The sequence below is a fragment of the Artemia franciscana genome, chromosome 9 (genome assembly GCF_032884065.1).
Source record: "Artemia franciscana chromosome 9, ASM3288406v1, whole genome shotgun sequence".
In the NCBI taxonomy this organism is placed as follows: domain Eukaryota; kingdom Metazoa; phylum Arthropoda; class Branchiopoda; order Anostraca; family Artemiidae; genus Artemia; species Artemia franciscana.
This window is the reverse complement of record NC_088871.1, coordinates 47,354,708-47,374,728: the sequence shown is the minus strand read 5'-3', so window position 1 is coordinate 47,374,728 and position 20,021 is coordinate 47,354,708. Positions and strand designations below refer to the sequence as shown.

The following is a 20,021-nucleotide window of genomic DNA, read 5'->3' as shown; positions in this document are numbered from 1 at the left end:
TTGGCACGCGGCCGGCCTCTATATATGGATTCTCATTGTCGCTTGTCTTCTAGACGCAGACAATTTCAGCCTTTCCTTGTTGTCATGATGTCCAAATGGACCCTAAATTAGAAGTAGTACCTTTGTAAAATTACGTTTTTTTTGGACCTTCAACTTTTGCTTCGGCTTGTCTTTTTCATTATGAAAGACATATCGCCGAACCTTTGTTTCTTTTAATTGTTCAGGTGGTGGGACAAAAACTTCTTTTTGTTTCAAAGATTTATCTATTCCAGGCTTTTGAATCTCTAAGGTATGGTAGGCATTGATGACCTTATCCATGTCAGGTTAGGTCGCAAACAAAATGTGGCGTGAAATCCAGTACAAACCTACAAAGATGCCATGAACAACGTAACTGGTTTTTACAAGTCATTGGGACCCCTGAACGTTCTATGTGTTCCCTGGGGGGCCCTCCATTTTCCAGAGGAAGGAGAAGTAAACAAATTTAACTCATTTGGAGGTTGCTGCTTACAAAGAGAATCAATAGATACAAGCACCACATGTTGAGTGCTGGGGCCGGCTTCGAAATCGATGACATAGTTTTTTTTTTCTTAACTGGCATATTGACATTTCTGGTCGTTGAAACCATCTAAAAGGATCGCAACTTTAAGGAACAACGTTTATTCTTCTCATGGGGGTTGTATCGAACCTATGGTGACGCCATGACATCAAGAAAAGGCTCAAATTGTCTGCGGTTAGAAGACAAGCGACAATGAAAATCCATATATTGAAGCCTATATATATATATATATATATATATATATATATATATATATATATATATATATATATATATATATATATATATTATGTCCCGAAAGGTAACATTTTAACTTTCAAGACGTCTCCTCTCCCCCCTCCTTGTAAAAATTTCTATCTTATGTCTGAATCCTTATGCATCTATGAAATTGCTTTTGTTTTAATTTCTTGTTTAATTTTTAGTTTGCTTTATTTACTTTATTTTTTCATAGGGTGTTACTCCTTTTGCACAGTTAGTTTTGGAGCGACCAAAATGGCTTAATCAAAAAGTTTTCGAACGGTTAGTTGACAAATACCTTCCCAAAAAGGATCGTGGATATGTAGGAAGAATAAAAGATTCAAAGGTGAGCGAAATTTTGTTGATTGTGTTTGTTGTTGATAATATTTCAAAGTTTGTTTATGTAACGAAAGCACGCATTATATGAAATAATAAACAAAAATATATATATAAGAATTAAATATATGAAATCTATATTTAATGATAGAGTAAAATATATAAGCAAGGTTAGGCCTACACCCAGGAGGGTGGCTTAGATATATCCTCCCCCACATAAAATATTGAGGAACATAAACTTTTTTTTTCGATTGTTGGATCTGGGGCCATCCCGACGGGAGGAATTGGGGCTGCATCTCTTCCTCTCTCATGATGTTCTGGAAGAAAAATCGCTATTATTGGACTGCTGTGACTAATATGTGCCAGACAAAATTAGTTGAATGTTTTATTTTATGAATTCTACCGGATAATTACCCAGGAAATTTACTAGATTTTTGATATGACAGTGTACCGAAACTCAGCGTAAGGAATATACCGAAATTTTTATGCTAAGGCAGCTTACTATTATTTGGCTAAATAATATACCAGAATTCATAGAAACTACTGGATTCAGCAAAGATAGTCTGCCGAATTCTGCTCAGTGAATATACCAAAATTTGCCCAAGGAAATTACTGGAATATGGCTCAGGAAGCTTATCATAATTGAGTACCTTAACGTAAAACGAGAAACTCACAACCTATTGGAATAATTTCGACATAAAGTTTACCAGCATGTTTTGATCCGGTAGATAACATACCATGTAGGATCTTTCTTCAACGAAATTTGGTGCGGAATATTTCTATACATTTTGGAAAATTTATTGGTATTCCTTCAAGATCGAAGACGGAGTTCAGATTTTGTAATACTGATGGTTTTCTTCCAAGATTGAAAGACACTTTAAAAAATAGTAATAACATTGCAATTAATTCACTTTTTTACCTATTCCACAAACTTGATCACTATTTGAAAAAAAATTATCTGCCAAGGGTATTGAACCTGTATCCTTCTCATTGGCTGGATAGCACTCTAACAATCTGATCTAACATACCCTTGATTTACTTTGATTTTATTTATATATTAAATACCAAGTAGCGTAACAGATAGCGTCCGTCATTATCGAACAGTAGAGTCCTATTAATATCGGCATCTTTCTAGAGATTTCCAGACAACGTAATGCTGTAATGAAGCTATCCTTGTAACGATTTTGCGATTACCGATTAAAAATTTGGGGCTTTTCATCACACCACATCAAAACGTCTTATAACAGTGAAGCAAACCAATATTAAATCTCGTGATGTGAGATTTTGGGGATATAATTATGGTATAAGGTACATTTTGGGATATAAGGAAGGGGTATTTTTATGGGGCTTTTTATAAGGCAGAGACTTGAACAGACAACAATAAATATTTGTTTTTGCTTCCAATTTATCAAACTTTTCGGAGATGTTGGGTCTCCAATAAATTTGAAAATAGCAAGTGTTAATGTTAGGATAAAGTTTGCTTTTGCGTACTCAGTCGTAGCCGTATTTTTTAATTTACGATTTTTTTTTTGCAAATTAGCTTTCAGCTTCAATGATCAAAAAAATTATTATGGCAAAAATGAACAAACATAGATCCAAAGAGTAGGGGTAACTTATACGAATGCTGAAAAACTTGAAAGCAGGAAAGGTGTCTTTTTTATGTCAAAGTCTTTGACATTATTGTTAGCACACCTCCTCTTCATTACATCCCTTTTTCGTAATATGTCTATCGTAAATTAACTAATGGAAACCAGCATTAACTACCCAGGAAAGTGAAGCCATCCACTTCACCAATCTTTTCGTTTCCCAATTTCACCGTTTCCCCTTCATTTTGTAAGGTAAACAGTTGGTAAACTTCACTGTTAATCAACAAAATTATCTTATGATGCAATAAGACCATTCTGTTAATGAGTCAACGATTTCTGGTTAAGAATGGTAAATTTGGCGAAAATGACAGAAAACGTCAATGCAATAATGTATGCCTGGAACTTCGAAGTTTTAAGATATTAGTTTGGAAAAGTTGTAGGAAAAAAGGGTTTTTGAAGAACTTTAATACTATTACATCTATCTTAAACCAAAGGCTAAAAACATTTTGGGATATAAGACAGAGGTATTTTTATGGGGGTTTTTATGGGGCTTAGATTAGAACAGACAACAATAAGTATTCGTTTTTGCTTCCAATTTATCAGACTTTCCGGAGATGTTGGAACTTCTGAAACAATCTTTGGAAGAATTTGCTCCAGTAGAAGATTTAGAAAATCAATTTTCAGATGCTCTGTAGAAATAATTTAAGAAGAACATTAATATTATTGCATCTATTTTAATCAAATATAAAATATATTTGGTTATACAAGGTGGATTTTATAAGGTCCAGGATGAAACAGACAAACAACAGGCAATAATTTTTTGGTCAAAACTTGTGAAATTTTCCTAAATTTGCTTTAATTTGTTTAACTTGTGAAATTTGTCATTGAAACAATATTTGAAAAATTTGCTCCTATACGAAAATATGTCATTAGAGACATGGTTTCTAATTATCAAATGTTTAATTATCTAATTATTAAATTATCTAATGGTTTCAAATTATCAAATGTTGTTAAAATGCTACTTGAACCTGTTAGGCTAACACTGAAAGAAAACAATTAAAATATGTGGATCCAAAAACCATGCTGCATAAAGAATTCAGATCACTGTTTTTTTCGTTGTATTTTACTAAAAATAAATATATAATGAAAAAAATATAATGAAAAAAATATATAAGTAAAAAAAAAAAATAATGACTCAAACAGTTGAAGAAGGCATGCTATTTGTTACGCTGAAGTAAAATCAAAATATTAACAAAGACATGTTGGTTCAGGTGGTTAGAGGACAATCCCACTAATGAGATGGATGTATATTCAATGTTACTGGCAGTAATTTTTTCTCTAACATCGTAATTAAGTTTGTGGAAAAGATGGGAAAGGAGCTAAACTAATTATTATTATTATTATTAAAAAAAAGTTTCCCTTTGCCTTCAATTTTGAAAGGATGCCACTTTAAGGAATACTTCGCTGTATTCGACATATGTATCTTGCTTCCGCAGCCTGCCTGACCTATTTCAGTCAGCTGGGGTTCTTGCTTCTATTTGTTTTATGTTACAAGCCCTTGGCTCGTCGTGGCATCCGAGATCCTGTGTTTTGTTTGGCTCAAGGAAGGCCTATCCGTGGCTAATGGCTCGACGATAGACAACCACCCTCGATCCCAGCTTCTGCTGCATTTCCTGAACCTGTGAAGTGGCACCAGATTGAACTTGATTGCGGATAAGCAGGATTTCTTTCGACCGCCGTCTGTTTACGACAGCAACAGGAGACGTGTCAGCTCTTAGTACGTGGTCGAACTATCGGACACTTCTGTATTTAATGACATTTGATTTGGGAGATTGCTTTCTAGTTTTTGCTGTGGATTACATAGTTGCTGACCTTTGCAGAACGCCTAACCTTTAGGAAATACCAAAGGCGTTTTTGATAGAAGGCATCCAGATCCTTGTCTTCTGAGATTTTTAAGGACCAGATCTTGCAACCGTGCAGCAGTACCAAAACCACAATTGCATCAAATATACGCAGTTTGAGTAAGCTGATAAGAGTCTAAAACCAACGTAGTCTTGTGTCTATGTAATTTTTTAAGTAGTCCAGTGAGCCTCAGAACCAATAAATTTTTGAAGTCTCATGCGAATTGAAAAATATCATGCCATTTAAGTGGAAAGTGTCCAACCTGACAGAGACAATCCCTGCTGCCTTTTATAAAAAGGCTATAATTTCTATCAAGATAAAAATGGTCTCGCTCAGTTTAAAAAATATTTTAAAATGTATTTTTGTTTCTTCATATCATACACCTTGGAGTACCTTCTGTTTATCCTACCAAAACCCCCTTAGAATAACAATGATACCTTTTTGATGTTTATTTTTGTTATGCATTAATCAGCGGCTCACCAATACTGACAAGGGAAATTAGACAAGAATAAACTTGACCAAACACGTTTGCAGGCACTTAAGGCGGCACTTTTTCTGGGAGGGAGGATTTGAAATACGAGAGCCAGCAAATTACATAAGAAAAAAATCATTATGGTTGTAAAAAGTTGATATTTTGAAAGATGATTAAAAAAAAGACCATAAAAAAATAAAAACTGTGTGGTTTTGGTTTTCGGAGAAGAGATTCATTGCGTTTCCTTGTTTGCGCATGACGGGAAACGTTTCTAAAAATTGTTTCTACAAAATTTTTAGTGTAAATCTTGAGTAGCTTAGCCATTTTACTCAAGTCCCAAGCAATCAGACATTTGATTATATATATAGAAGATAAATAAGTGAAAACCATATTATACCTACATTGCTTGTATCTAATTCCATACCCTACTTGTTTGTACATCTTTTGTGTTCCCGATTTTCGAATATATTTGCCCTGTTTGGTTCTATCGCCACATTGAAGAGCCTATTGACATAATTATGTGAGTTTAAAAAGAGTTTTGGAAGCTAGCTCTGGGTGGAGGGATATCATTTACTTAAAAAGGCTATTCACTCTGGCCTTTTAATACCATTATATTTTTAGGCTAGTTTTATTTGATTTTAATTTTATTTAAGGTCATTTTTAAAGCTGGAAGAATATGGTCACATCTGTTATATTCGAGCCTATCTTATCCCCACTTTCGTGCTAGAATTGTGTCTAGATTAACGCTAATTTGGGTGATTTTGGCTGACTAATTTAAATTTGAGAATTTGGGTTCAATATCTCAAAATATGAATATTTGGAACGATTTTATATCGTTTTGAATTCACTAAATCTCACCTAGTATGTGAATTTATAGCTTGACCAAAAAAAGATTCTTCTTTGAATGTCCATGTTTTACAACCTCAAATGTTTGCAAAAGAAGCGCTGCCTTTTCTGTTACAAAACGAGTTTTTTTTTGCAAATATACGCTCTGATCACGCTGGAAGACTATGCCACGTCTGTCCGAACATTTTTAAAAGCGAGATACCCAATACTTGTTTTTCTCTTTATAGTGTAGCCTAATCATCGTAACTTTTTGTCCAATGCCATCCTTCCGCGTGCATGTCAAGATGCTGCAAATAACAGATACGATCTAAGTTATTTTTAACTGGATTTTTTTTTTCTCACAATTTCTGAGTAGCAAAGAAAAAATTTTGATTTTTACTTTTACTTTATTTTCTTTTGATATTTTGATGAAAATAAATCAAGTTATTTAAATTTTTTTAAGAAAATGTGCTACTACTACAAATACTAACAAAAACTTGTTACAGCACCAAACCGTCTGATGTCAACACAGCTGCGCACGCTCCTCCACCGCTTCCCCCTCCATTCGGGGGTGACCTTTTGTAAAGAAATTCTTATTGTATCTTATACAGATTTTCAGATATTATTTTAAATCTACCCCCTCTGGCTCGGCAGCTGAATATATCAGCAGCTGGTAATTTGTTATTAGTAACTAAAGTTTTTGCAAAGTTTCTAAATGATAGTTTTGGAGATTGTGGAAAATATCTCCGAGAAACTTTTTTTACACCATGGTTGGGATATCATTAAAAGGAATTAAATAAAAGAAAAGGTTATAGAATTAATCCAAAATACAAAAATTTTTGAAACATTTTTGATCCTGGATCAATTTTAGCGCAAAAATCATCCATGTAACTGGTACCAAACTATGAGACTGATGCCTACGTCTGTCACTCATACAGACATTAGATAACTTCCGTAAAGCTAATCCTTCTATCTCCCTCCTTAAGAATTTATAATCCCTCTGCCCACCGTATCTCGAATATGTTGTCCACTTTGACACTATTGTATATCCCATGAAGAATCCGTAAAAATTGAATCCATGTAAAAAAAAGCCCTGCGAATAATGTTCAAAGAAGGTAAAGTGCCATACTCTCTGCTTCTAAGAAAGGCAAGGGTAGGAAACTCTTGAGCGGAGGAGAGTTATATTGTGTCTCCGTTTTGTAAAAAGATGCTGTTGCAACCCTCTCAAGGAAAATATTTTCCCCAAATGTTACTCCCCATCCAGATTCCCGCCGCTTCGAGTTGTTTCTGAACCCATTCATGTTTTGTCCCCCATTCGTTGCTTTACCTCCAGGTATGAAAAAACCTTTGTCCCTTTCATTACAGAAGAAATAAAGAAAATGTCCCGCTAGTTTCCCTTTTCTATATTGGAGGGTGGTGCTGTCACGGTTTTGAATTTATTCGGTTGCTTTGGTCCTTTTAACTCATTTAACTTTTGATATATTTATTTTTTAATAGTTTAGTTTGAGCCTTTTTTATCTTTTTAATTTTTTAATATACATTTTCCAGTGAAATTTTTGATTGACGAATTTATTCTTCTGAAATTTCTTTCTCTTTTTCGTTTTCGTTTTGTCATTCTTTGCTAGTTTTCCGGTTTTCATGTCTTTTATGCGATTTATTACTGTGAATCGACACGATTGTAATGTTTTTTTGTTTTGTTTTAGAGGATACGAAAATATTCAATGGTGGGACTGCCTTTTACTGTTCTTCTTCTACTGGGCTGCCTGTTTAATGCCGATTCCACATACCTGGTTAAGTCCATTCTACTGGGTGTGATAGCGCTTTTTGTTCATTTGATTGCCAAATATTTATTTGATGATAATGCAATTAATATTGTACCGATCTCAATTTATCTTTCAACCAAAGTAAGTTTTCTTCTGAAATTGCTATGGCTTTGTTGTTATTTTCCTTTTAAGTTTTTAAAGCTATTTTTCAGAAGCGGTTGTAGAAAAAAAAGTTAAGAGATATAAAAACTGAAAATGAGAAAGAAAGAGATAGACAAGGAAATATAGACTTGAATTAAAAACTGATTAATCTGGTCCCACATTGAGATGTCTTACGTCAAGTAGGTTAATCTAAGCAAAATAATGAATAGTATGTAAGTTAATAAAACGGAAACACTTTTAATATTCAGAACATTGGGAGGAAACAATAATATAATATGCTGAAGACATAAAACCGTAATAATATAATAATATAAAGCCGTCTAATTATTTTTATTTTTTATATTGATCGATAAAGATATATTGAAAATAAAAATTTGTAAAAATCAGTTAAATTATGCGTTCTGGAGAAATATTACAATTTTCAAATATGTCTTTATTGCTCTATACTGAATGTACAAGAATTGATATAATATTTACAAAATCAAGATAAAATACTTTTTTTCGTGCTTGTAAAATTTACTGAACATAATCATGGTTGCAGTATCTGCCTCAACTTTGAGAAAGTGATTCAACTTTTATTGTTTTGGATATTGGAACCGAAATTTTTAAGTTTAATCGGAGGGATGTTTCTGTGTTGAGACAATTTCTGATGAAATCAGTTGATTCGTTTCAATTTTTTTTGTAAATGATCAGTTCTAGTATCAAAACAAAATGAATCCTGGGTGGTTTTTCTCCCTTGACGCTGCTGAATACTGTCCGACTAAGTAAACAAGTTTTTTGGCAGTCAATAGTATTTGTTCAGTCATGTATTCGAAAAAGGGCCTGAAACCCACCCCACGACCCCCTCCAGGCCCTTTTTTCGAACCCCTCCACCGTAAAAAGATCGCAGTAAAAAAGATTAGTTAGAATAAATCTATATTAGAGCTACTCCTGTATAGAATAAGTTTTAACAGGCATCTGATCAGGATTGCCAGCCGTGCAAAAAAAAACACACTAAATTTTAGTATTTTTTGGTTGATTGAGGGATTTTCTTCAATAATGTAGTGATTTATGATTATTGTAATATATGTAGTGATTTATGATTATGATAATTGTAGTGATTCCTTCAAAACAACATGCACGGCTACACGCACATTGGCTGTCCTCTGCCAAAATCTAGTGTCTGCATATTTTGGTTTTCTTAACAAAATAGTTATTTTGGCAAAATACTGAATTTTTTTCGAACGAGATAAAATGCGATGATAATAAATTTTGCCAGTAGTTCAAATTCAAATTTTTGTCTGGATACTAGGTTTTGACATAAGGGCAGCCAATATTTTGTCTCCATGGCAAAATTATCTAAAGTAGTATACCGGTCGGCCCCAAAACCACCGTATTTTACGGTTTATTCGATGGATTTTTTTTTATGACGAAAATGGCGTATATTTCAATTTTTTGAAACTGTTTCATATGATAAAACCAAAAGCGTTAGCTTTTGGCTCTTGCAGTTAATTATACTAACAAAAACGTGACGTCATGTTTCTGTGTCGACTGACGTCATGAAGTTAGTTGTCGTCATTTTGCTATGACGGTGACGTCATTAAAGATATTTAAGACATATATGTTCACGTAGAAATCTATTAATGTTTAAGTTTAAAATGACTGATTAACTTACAATGGCAAAAGCCGATGAAGATGCTCAAAGAGTCTATGCCAAAAAACTTGCTGCTGATAGAGAAAGTCAGAAAAGAAAGCGCGCCGAGGAATCAAAAGAACAGCAAGGAAACAGGCTTGAGGCTGATAGAGAAAGAAAGAACAGAAAGCATGCCGAGGAATCAAAAGAACAGCAAGGAAACAGGCTTGAGGCTGATAGAGAAAGAAAGAACAGAAAGCGTGCCGAGGAACTACCAGAGCAACGCGAAAGCAGACTTGCTGCTAAAAGAGAAAGTGAAAAAAGAAGGCGTGCCGAGGAATCACAAGAACAGCAAGAAATCAGGCTTGCTGCTGATAGAGAAAGTAAGAAAAGGAAGCGTGCCGAGGAATCACAAGAACAGCAAGAAATCAGGCTTGCTGCTGATAGAGAAAGTAAGAAAAGAAAGCGTGCCGAGGAATCAGAGCAACCTGAAAGTTATCGCCTGGCATTCAGAAGACTACACCGTTCACCCCAATCAACATGAATGCTTCTTTCTACACCTGCTTTTGGTGAATGTACCCGGTCCGACATCCTTTGAGTATTTGAGAACTGTAAACGGTACTATACATGACACTTACCGTAGTGCATGCCAAGCTCTGAATTTATTGGAGAATGACCAACACTGGGATAACTGCATCAATGACGCGTGCGAAACGTCAACCCCAAGTCAAATTCGTGCATTGTTTGGCATCGTTTTAACAACTTGATCTCCATCAGCTCCTACAGAGTTCTTTTTGAATGCGCCAGGAGGTACTGGTAAAACGTTTGTGATAAAACTGATTCTGGCATCAATTCGATCAAAAAATGATATAGCGTTGGCAATTGCGTCGTCCGGAATAGCCGCAACGTTGCTGCCTGGTGGAAGAACTGCTCATTCCGCTTTGAAATTGCCTCTGAATTTGCATTCTACAGAAACTCCCACGTGCAATATTTCCAAATCATCTGGGATGGGTAAAGTATTGCAGCAATGCAAACTTATTATTTGGGATGAGTGCACAATGGCACACAAAAAATCGCTCGAGGCTCTAGATCAATGCTTGAAAGATTTGAGAGGGAAGTCGAAACCCTTTGGCAGCACATTAATATTGCTTGCGGGAGATTTCAGGCAAACATTACCTATAATACCTAGATCAACTCCTGCAGACGAAATGAATGCTTGCCTGAAAAATTATAATTTATGGGCACATGTAAAAATATTAAAATTAACTACAAATATGCGTGTCCGATTGCAAAACGATGACTCTGGTCAAACATTTTCAGATCAATTGCTGGCAATTGGAAACGGAAAGCTCCCAGTAGACTCAATTTCAGGACGTATACAACTACCTGCTGATTTCTGTAATTTAGTGACGTCCAAAAATGAATTGATTGAAAAAGTATTTCCAAATATTCTAAAAAATTTAGTCGACACAGTTTTGGAACCAAATGAAGCGGTTAATTATCCATCTGAATTTTTAAATTCCATAGATCTTTCAGGGTTTCCACCACACGTGCTACAACTAAAAATAGGCGTATTAATAATACTTTTAAGAAATATCAACCCACCAAAGCTTTGCAATGGCACGTGACTTGCCGTAAAAAAAACAATGGAAAGCCTAATAGAGGCCACAATCTTGACAGGGCCTTTTGAGGGCGAGGCTGTTCTTATTCCTCGGATTCCCATGATTCCAACGGATCTGCCTTTTCAATTTAAAAGATTGCAATTCCCAATTCGATTAGCATTTGCAATCACCATTAACAAAGCTCAAGGTCAATCATTAGAAAAATGTGGTATAGATCTTAATACTGATTGTTTTTCCCATGGACAATTGTACGTTGCATGTTCGAGGGTCGGTAAACCTGACAATCTATTTATATGCAGCGACAATTACACAGCGAAGAATGTTGTATATTCGCAAGTTTTACGCAGTTAATTTGTATTGTATCTATCTATCTATCTATCTATCTATATAAAAACGAGTTGTGTGTATGCATGTTTGTTTGTTTGTAAAAAGACCGTTTGCATATGACGTCATTATTAGTACATACGGCTTTGTATATGCACAGACAATGGGAAAGCCAAGAATGTTGTATATTCGCAATTTTTACGTAGTTTAACTCCTGCAGACGAAATGAATGCTTGCCTGAAAAATTATAATTTATGGGCACACGTAAAAATATTAAAATTAACTACAAATATGCGTGTCCGATTGCAAAACGATGACTCTGGTCAAACATTTTCAGATCAATTGCTGACAATTGGAAACGGAAAGCTCCCAGTAGACTCAATTTCAGGACGTATACAACTACCTGCTGATTTCTGTAATTTAGTGACGTCCAAAAATGAATTGATTGAAAAAGTATTTCCGAATATTCTAAAAAATTATAAAAATAATAAATGGCTAAGTGAAAGAGCGATTCTCGCACCCAAAAATATAAACGTCCACGAAATCAACAATATTGTTTTGACCAAGATTCGAGACCAGGCAGTCCTTTACAAGTCAGTCGACCCAGTTTTGGAACCAAATGAAGCGGTTAATTATCCATCTGAATTTTTAAATTCCATAGATCCTTCAGTGTTTCCACCACACGTGCTACAACTGAAAATAGGCGTACCAATAATACTTTTAAGAAATATCAACCCACCAAAGCTGCAATGGCACGCGACTTGCCGTAAAAAAAACAATGGAAAACCTAACAGAGGCCACAATCTTGACAGGGCCTTTTGAGGGTGAGGCTGTTCTTATTCCTCGCATTCCCATGATTCCAACGGATCTGCCTTTTCAATTTAAAAGATTGCAATTCCCAATTCGATTAGCATTTGCAATCACCATTAACAAAGCTCAAGGTCAATCATTAGAAAAATGTGGTATAGATCTTAATACTGACTGTTTTTCCCATGGACAATTGTACGTTGCATGTTGGAGGGTCGGTAAACCTGACAATCTATTTATATGCAGCGACATTTGGACAGCGAAGAATGTTATATCTGCTGAAAATTAATATATCTGATATCTAAAAACTTGGTAAGAGATTAGCCCCTAAACTTTCCTTATACAAGATACACTCTCGAGTGATAATTTTGATTTTTTTGAATCAATATCTATATTCTTTCTTCATTTGTCATTTTACAGTTCATTAGTGAAGTTGGCTCTTTGTGTCGTTCTTTGTTTTTAATGCTGATTTTTTCATTTTGGTCGCGGACCTCAGTTTACTTTTACATTTTCACACTGAGAATGGATGAGCAGAAGTCTTGGCTTAAATATTCTTACTGCGTCCTTGTTTTCAATGTACATAAATATTCCGAGTTTTTTCTATTGTTCTGTATTTTCTCCCACTCTCTTCACTTGAAAGTTGCTTAAGACGAGGCACATGCTATTAAGCCTATAATCGGTACCAAGAAGCTGCTCGATCAGGCTCTGCCAAAGTGATCTGCGGTCGATTGAGTTGAAGCCACGACTTGTGTCACTTGTAGCCATGTTCCGGAAAATAGCTAGTGGTTTGACATGTTTCTTCACGATGTTCTGCTATGACTTGATCTGGCCTCTCGGTTTTCTCTTTCAAGAGGAGGGAGGTACTGTAGTATGGACCTGGCGTGTTAGGGTTTCCTCTTGGCGTCGCATTACATGGCTAAGTCACTTGAGATGTCTTTTGTTGGTCATGCTGAACGTTGTAAGCTTTTGTCCGCACTTCTTCATGAGCTGATGGTTGCTGATTTGTTACGACCGTCTGGTGTTGCAAATACCTCTTAGGCAGTTTTGAATGCTGATTGCCTTAGCTGCCATATCTGTCGTTGCCGCCACTCTTTATCATTTCTTCCGCCTTCAGTGCTGAGTCGAATTATATGAAAGTACTTTCATCAGCATATTCTAGGTCACCCACGCTTTCTTTGACTGAAAATGTCACGCCATCTTCTTTATTCAATGCTTCCTTTATAATCCAATCTACTAAGAAAATGGAAAGAAATGGGGACGCTGGACAGGTTTGGCGAATACCTGTTTTAGTTTTGTCAGTTCGCCATATACTTGGATATTAGTGTCTGTATCTTCATAAGAAGCTTTGAGCTGGTCGACCAATTTAGTTGGAACACCATCTTCAAGCATTATCTGCCAGAAGATAGGCTGGAGTATAAAGTCAAATGAGGCGATGAAGCCAAGAAAGGTGGCGACAATATCTTGTCCATAAATGAACTGATGGTGGGGGAGTGTCAGAGTGAAAATATGGTCAACATCCATCTCTGGGTCTAACCTAGCCCGGTTCTTTCCTGTTCGTTGCTCTCGTTTCTTTCTAAAACGGTTCATGACAACTACTGCAAAACTCTTCTTGGCTTCGCCAACTATGGAAATAGTTCTTGCAACCACCTTTATCTCCCTTTTGAAAATAGGAATCATAATTGCTTTGCGCCAGTCTTGGAGGATACATCCGAATTCCAGATTTTTCTGAGTAAGTTCCGTCAGGGCTTTCTACGAGTTCTTGGCTTCTCTTATCAATTTCTGCAGATAGGGAATGCTCTCCTGAGGGTTTGTGGTTTTTCAAGGATTTAATGGCATTTCTGACTTCTTCTGTTGACCGCGGTGATATTTCACATGGGTACTGCTCCTCTAGTGGCAGTGGCATTTGATGACAGATTTGGCTCGGCAACTGGGGTTTTGTCTGCCTTTTTCTATTCAAGATCTTTGAAGTTATCTTTCCACTGATCCAGTGTTTCTTGACGGTTTTATATGATACTTCCGTATTTCGTTCTCAGGTTTTCTGAGGTACAGCTCTTTTTCAGACACAGCTCTTCGAAGACTCGGTACTGTTTGTTGGTCTAATTTTTGGTTGCCATCTCCTCTAACTCTTTGGCCCAGCTTGACCAGTAGGTATTTTCGTCCCTCCTAGCCAGCTTGTGGGCTTTCTTGCGCAGTTTTTTGAATGCTGTCCTGTTAGGGCTTTCTCTTGTCCTCCAAAGCAGTCTGTGTTTTTGGGCTGAACCATTTCTTGGTGGCTGGTGTTCTCTTTCCTAGAACCTGCCCAGCAGCCTCTTGTGTGATTTCTTTCATTATCTGACAGGACTCTCCTATGGTTTCATTTGCCGTTCAATCAGATTTATGTTCCAGTTGTTCCAGGACCTGAAAATGGTTTCTTAATTGCAGGGTAAACTCAGGTCGTACTTCTGGACCTTGGAGTTTTTCCGTGTTAATCCTAGGGCTGTCTGGATTCTTTCCAATTAGAGAGTTTAAGTTTTACTGTTATTAGGAGGAAATGATCTGAGCTTTTCTTTGATCCAATGTCGGCTCCTCTAAACACTCTACAGTTGACTATGGGTGACCTCCATCTCTGATGGGTCAATATGGTCAAGTAGAGCAAGGGTACGACCATCTCTCAATTTTCACGTGAAAAGGTGGGCGTTATTGTGCTTATTGAACGTATTATGATATTTAAAGGTGGTATATCATAGCCATCAGCAGCAGCTGTGTCCGTCGGAGTATTTTTTCCCTCGGCCATACGGTCCAAAACTAATATGCTCATAGGGCTCAAACTGAGGTCGAATCCTTACTTTAAAGTCTCCAGCAATGAATAGTTTTCTATTTCGGCAATGAGTGTATCATAGAATTTATGTTTCTGGGAGGTAAATCGATTCACGGGTCGGTGCGTAGGCAGTGATGACTATGATGTTAAAGGGATGACTTAACACCCTGATCCAGGCTATGCGGTTCGATATTGGCTCCCGTTCCAAGATTCTGCAGTCTCATTTAAGAGGCATCTGACGCCATGTAAACAGGATCCGTCACTGAATTCAGGGTTCTAGAGCTGAAATTTTGTTGCCACTGATCGGGTTGTTGATTACTTTTTTGATCCGACTGTTCATTCGGATCTCCGTTAGGTATAGAAAATCTAACTTGTAACGATAAACTTATAAGCCTCTTAAAAGCCTGTATCATGTCACATTTCATAGAGTAAACGTTCCAAGTTGCTATTCTTAAGATTTTGTTCAGCACCTTCATCGCGCTGCTGAATTCATGAATTTTCGCCGAGGACGTGGGTGAACGCCGTAGCATGTATTGATCTCTTATTCTGGTCCAATTGAGAGTAAGCAGTTCGCAGGGGAGGTTCACCTGACGCCTTGGCCCATGCCGCCACAGCAGCCAAGAATACATCTTGCCACGTGAACCAACCTATCTCTGAAGGAGTTGGAAGGGACCAGATCTTTACTTTTGCATATACATGTGCTGTCTTAATTGTTTGTCCTTGCTAATGTGCTGGCCGTACTAAAATTGTCCTAAGTTGGGGTTCACGTTTAATAAGACTTTATCTAGATAAAGTACAATGTATTGCGATCTTTTGTTTCTATTCGAGTTTACGAGTATGCGATTTTTTTTTCTTTCTTGGTGTTCTATGTCAAGTATAATTAATTACTGTTTCAACATAAATGTATTAACTAGTAATTTACGAGAGATAACATTCATTGTCGCGATCTCGAAATGTCTTTTTTTCAATTATATTCTTTTTGATTGCATTGTTGTATTATGTTCATATATTGTTGTATTATTATGTATTGTTGTATTATGATCGTTCTACTACTGCTTTTTCTTTAAGATATATTCAGAAATTTCCCAAGATATTCAAAGATACCGCTAGTGCCTGAAGCAATTAGTTCCGTATGACATGGAATTTTTTGTACAAAATAAAATAAAAATAAGCACACTCATTTAAAATGGCGACTCCTCAAGTCCATGGAGAGGTAGATTGTACCATATTGGCCTCTAGAATAACGCTGTATGTTTGAAATTTTGTATGGGTGGGGGCAATTTTTTTTTGCGTTTTTTAATTAAATCAGTGAAAATACTAAATTAAATTTTTCATTGAAAATACCCCAAAAGAGGTATTTCCAAATTGGTGAATAAGGTGTTCCAGCCGGACTTTAAGTGGAGATAAATTTAATTTAGCGAGGGCTTGATCGTAGGGTATGCCACGGTCTCGGAGTATAATCCTTGTTGCTCTTTTCTGGACGCACTCTATGTCGCGTAATAGGTACGCTGTGCGGATAGCAGATGGACCCCACACCGGGCACGCGTACTCGAGCAACGGGCGAACATAACACGAGTAGACATGGAGAAGGCTTTTAGTATCACACCCAAAACGCCTCATTTTGGTAAGTGTCTGAAGGCTTGCATTAGCCTTGTGGACGGTTAAATGTTCTCCTAGACTGTGATTATTTTTCATTTTCTCAATAAGGTATAATTTAATTTAGTAATTTCTTATATTTTTTTTTACAAAAAGTTTAGTTTAAGGAAAAAGAAACATCTATGACCACTGAAGAAAGAAAAATAAGAAAATAGTATGGCGAATATGATAAAAGTATAGCGAAAAATACGTCCCCACTCAAATAATGATTATGTCAAATTGATATCAAAGTCCTGAAGGATAATGTATCCTTAAAGGATCAGATATACATAGTAATTAAGAAACTTAAACGAAATTAATTAGTTCAAAAACAATGTTTAAACTTGCAATAATTTTGATATTATCCATTTGGGGCCAGATGAAATTTTAATCGAGTGATAGAACAAACAGGGAAACGCATGTTCAGAGCCAGTTGACTGTGAGCAAGTCAAGTCATGGCTAATTGTAGAAAAAGCCAAGAAAGATAATTCAATTAAGTGAGAAGACAAATATGGCATTAATTTCCCCCCCCCTTCATTGCCGTCGTTAGCATCTCCCACTTAGGCTACACCTCTCATGCATGTCACTCCGCAATGCCGAACTAGGGTTAACCTGTTGAGGTTCTAGCCGGCTCATTCACGCTAGGGGAGCAAATTAGCAAATATATTTGTTAGTTGCAAATATGTTTGCTAGTTGCAAATATATTTACAACTAGCGATGGCTTGAAGGCATCCGTTCTTTAAGTGGTGAATATGGGCATGAGAAAGGACTAAATTGTTGGTACATGCTTGGGGATTGACTACCGCCAGAGAAATAGTCTAACCATTCAACGACTTTAAGAATCCATACTTTAAGCGGTGGGCATAGGCTATAGACACAGAGGGGGTATTTACCCCGGGTGCATAAATTGTAGGGGGCGCGAAATTTCAAATAAATTATCTAACAGCTATAATCTTTTTGTAATTTTGAAATTTCATATTTATTAAAATAAAGTATGGGGCACAATTAATAAATGAAAATGATTAATAAATTACTAATTGACTATTAAAAAAGAAATTAAAAATATATTTTTTTAAATAATAATTATTAATTAATTATGAAATTGAAAATTATCCTGTTAATAAACGAAAAATTGTTAAAATTTGACTCGAAAAACTTAGGCAGTACAGGGGGGGGGGTACAGAAGGGTGTAAGAGAGTCCAGGTCAGCCACTGCATATGTTGCTCCACTAGATATCACAAACATTATACTAGTTCATGCACTTACTTTTCCTTAAGCTTAACCCCTTATGCGTCTACAGACATGCTCTATGAAAGTCAGTAGGTGAATTTGCATATCTACAAATTGACAAGTCTCAAAGTTACAAAGTGATTAGTTCAAATTAATATCTAATTTATTCTAGATTATTTATCATTACAGGCTTGGATTTACATAGTGATGATAGTTGTAGTAAGTCCTGCATTTGGTATGCTGCCAACTTCAGCCTTTTTACTGCTCTCCTTGTTTCTTCTTTATTCGTTCTGGAAATGTTGGAAGTCAGATCCTGGAATCGTTGAGAGCACAACAGAAAGCAAATATAAGGTAACAATCTTTCTTTCCAATGTAGTTTTTTTTGTTTATTTTGACTTGGTATCCCTTAAACAGTCTTTTCTAGAAATAATTTTCAATTAATCGAAATTGTCTTCTTTTAACGGAAAGGTCGACGTGGGGCTTTGGTCTCTCCTAAACCATCTTTCTGTCCTCCACCACCAAAACTTTAGTAAAAATATTGTATGTGGCACTTAGTTCGAACCTGAATCATACAAGGATCTGAAATATTTTGCAATTGTAGGTGAAATTGGGCTTGTGGCCTCGTTAGAATTAAATTTTGTTACATCTTTGAAAATAACTTAACATTTATTTATATTAAAAAAAAAATACGCTAGTCAGGCCATTAGAAATGTGAGGATCAGAAAATTTGCTATTTTTAAGGCAAATTAAAAGCAAAAATAGCAAATTTGCTATTTTTTATTTTTTCCTATTTTTCGCTATTTATTTTGCTATATTTTTAATATATTTGCTATTTTAGATCATTTTCTAAGAAACAGTCTTAAATAATACCGCAATTCAGGCTCTATGAATGGATAGGCCTGAAATCAATCAAGCCAGTTGCAGTTGTACACTTCATAAATTCCTGTTTTTCCACAGAGAGCTTGAAACTTAAAGATGCTGAAATTCACTTTCTTTGACGCAAAGTTTTGCGGCATTAAAGAGCAAAGTTGAAACTTAAAGAGCAAAGTTGAAACTTAAAACGAGCAAAAATTATTGCTTCATAGATCTACAAAACTAGCTTAAATAAACTGACTCGTAATATTCTCCAGTACTTGTAAAATTTTAAAATGAATGCTCTACTAAAAGACCTAAACAGGATGGTTCAAATTGATGGGTCTGATGGGTCAGGATTGATGGTTCTAACAGTATTAATTGGTTCAAATTAATACTGTTAGCCGTTCCTAAGATATTGCTGATACACCCTCTATGCACATAGTTTCTTTTGATTTAGTTCAACTTCCCCCTCAATATTTTCTGAAATTTTCACTTTAATACTCCTAGCTTTTGTAGTGGTCGCAGTAGAAATAGCACGTGTATTAGTAATATTAGCAGTAGTAGTAGTAGGATGCGCATATTGTCCTTTGGTCAATTGCTCATCCTCCTCATTATTCCTTGTAAGTTCCAACTTTAATACCCTAAGCTGTTCCTGAGACACGATCTTTTGACATCCTGGATGCGCATAGTGTGTGTTGATTTAATTAAACACCTTCCTCCACGTTCTCTGAAAGCTTCACCCCCTAATACTTTAGGCTTTCTGGACAGCAAGGGTCAAACATACCCCCCTTTTCCAAGTAATGGGTAATTTGTATAACTTAGATCCCTTGCCCCAAGGAATGGGGGGGGGCTGTCAATTCCAGAGCCATATTTATTGGACCTTTTAGCAATGTTGAACGAAACGGCTGTCTCAAAATTTCTATGGGTTCTCCCGGGGAAATAATAGGTGTGAGTGGCCCTCCAAATATTTTGGTTCTAAAAAAAAAGATACTAGAACTTTTAATTTGCAATCGTATGAGCCCCCTCCGAAGTTTCTACAATAATTCCTTCCATAAGAATTGTCTTGGTGAAAAAAATACATAGAGCCCACTTTGCTCTTTGCTTAAGTAGCGCTAATACGCTGCTTATTATAGGGAGCTCAAAACCTAGGGATTTTAGACCATGAAAAAGCGACTGATTACCTTAGAATTTGCAATCCTCGGTATTTTGACCCTATTCGAGCAAAAGTTTTTTTGTTGTGTGGCACTGAATGGCTGGAAAATCCGCTTTGCTTTGCTTTTTGAAGATCAGGGCCTGGGTT

At 36.0% G+C, this 20,021-nt stretch overlaps 1 protein-coding gene across 1 annotated transcript in view; it reads left to right on the top strand.

The window, feature by feature from the left end:
- The window catches only part of LOC136031497 (palmitoyltransferase Hip14-like), a 52,599-nt gene that overhangs the window by 18,178 nt on the left and 14,400 nt on the right, over positions 1-20,021 (top strand). Inside the window, exons 5-7 of the mRNA XM_065711151.1 lie at positions 1,008-1,139; positions 7,618-7,818; positions 18,056-18,217. Coding sequence (XP_065567223.1) covers positions 1,008-1,139; positions 7,618-7,818; positions 18,056-18,217 — 495 coding nt within the window. The remainder of the gene's footprint in view (positions 1-1,007; positions 1,140-7,617; positions 7,819-18,055; positions 18,218-20,021) is intronic.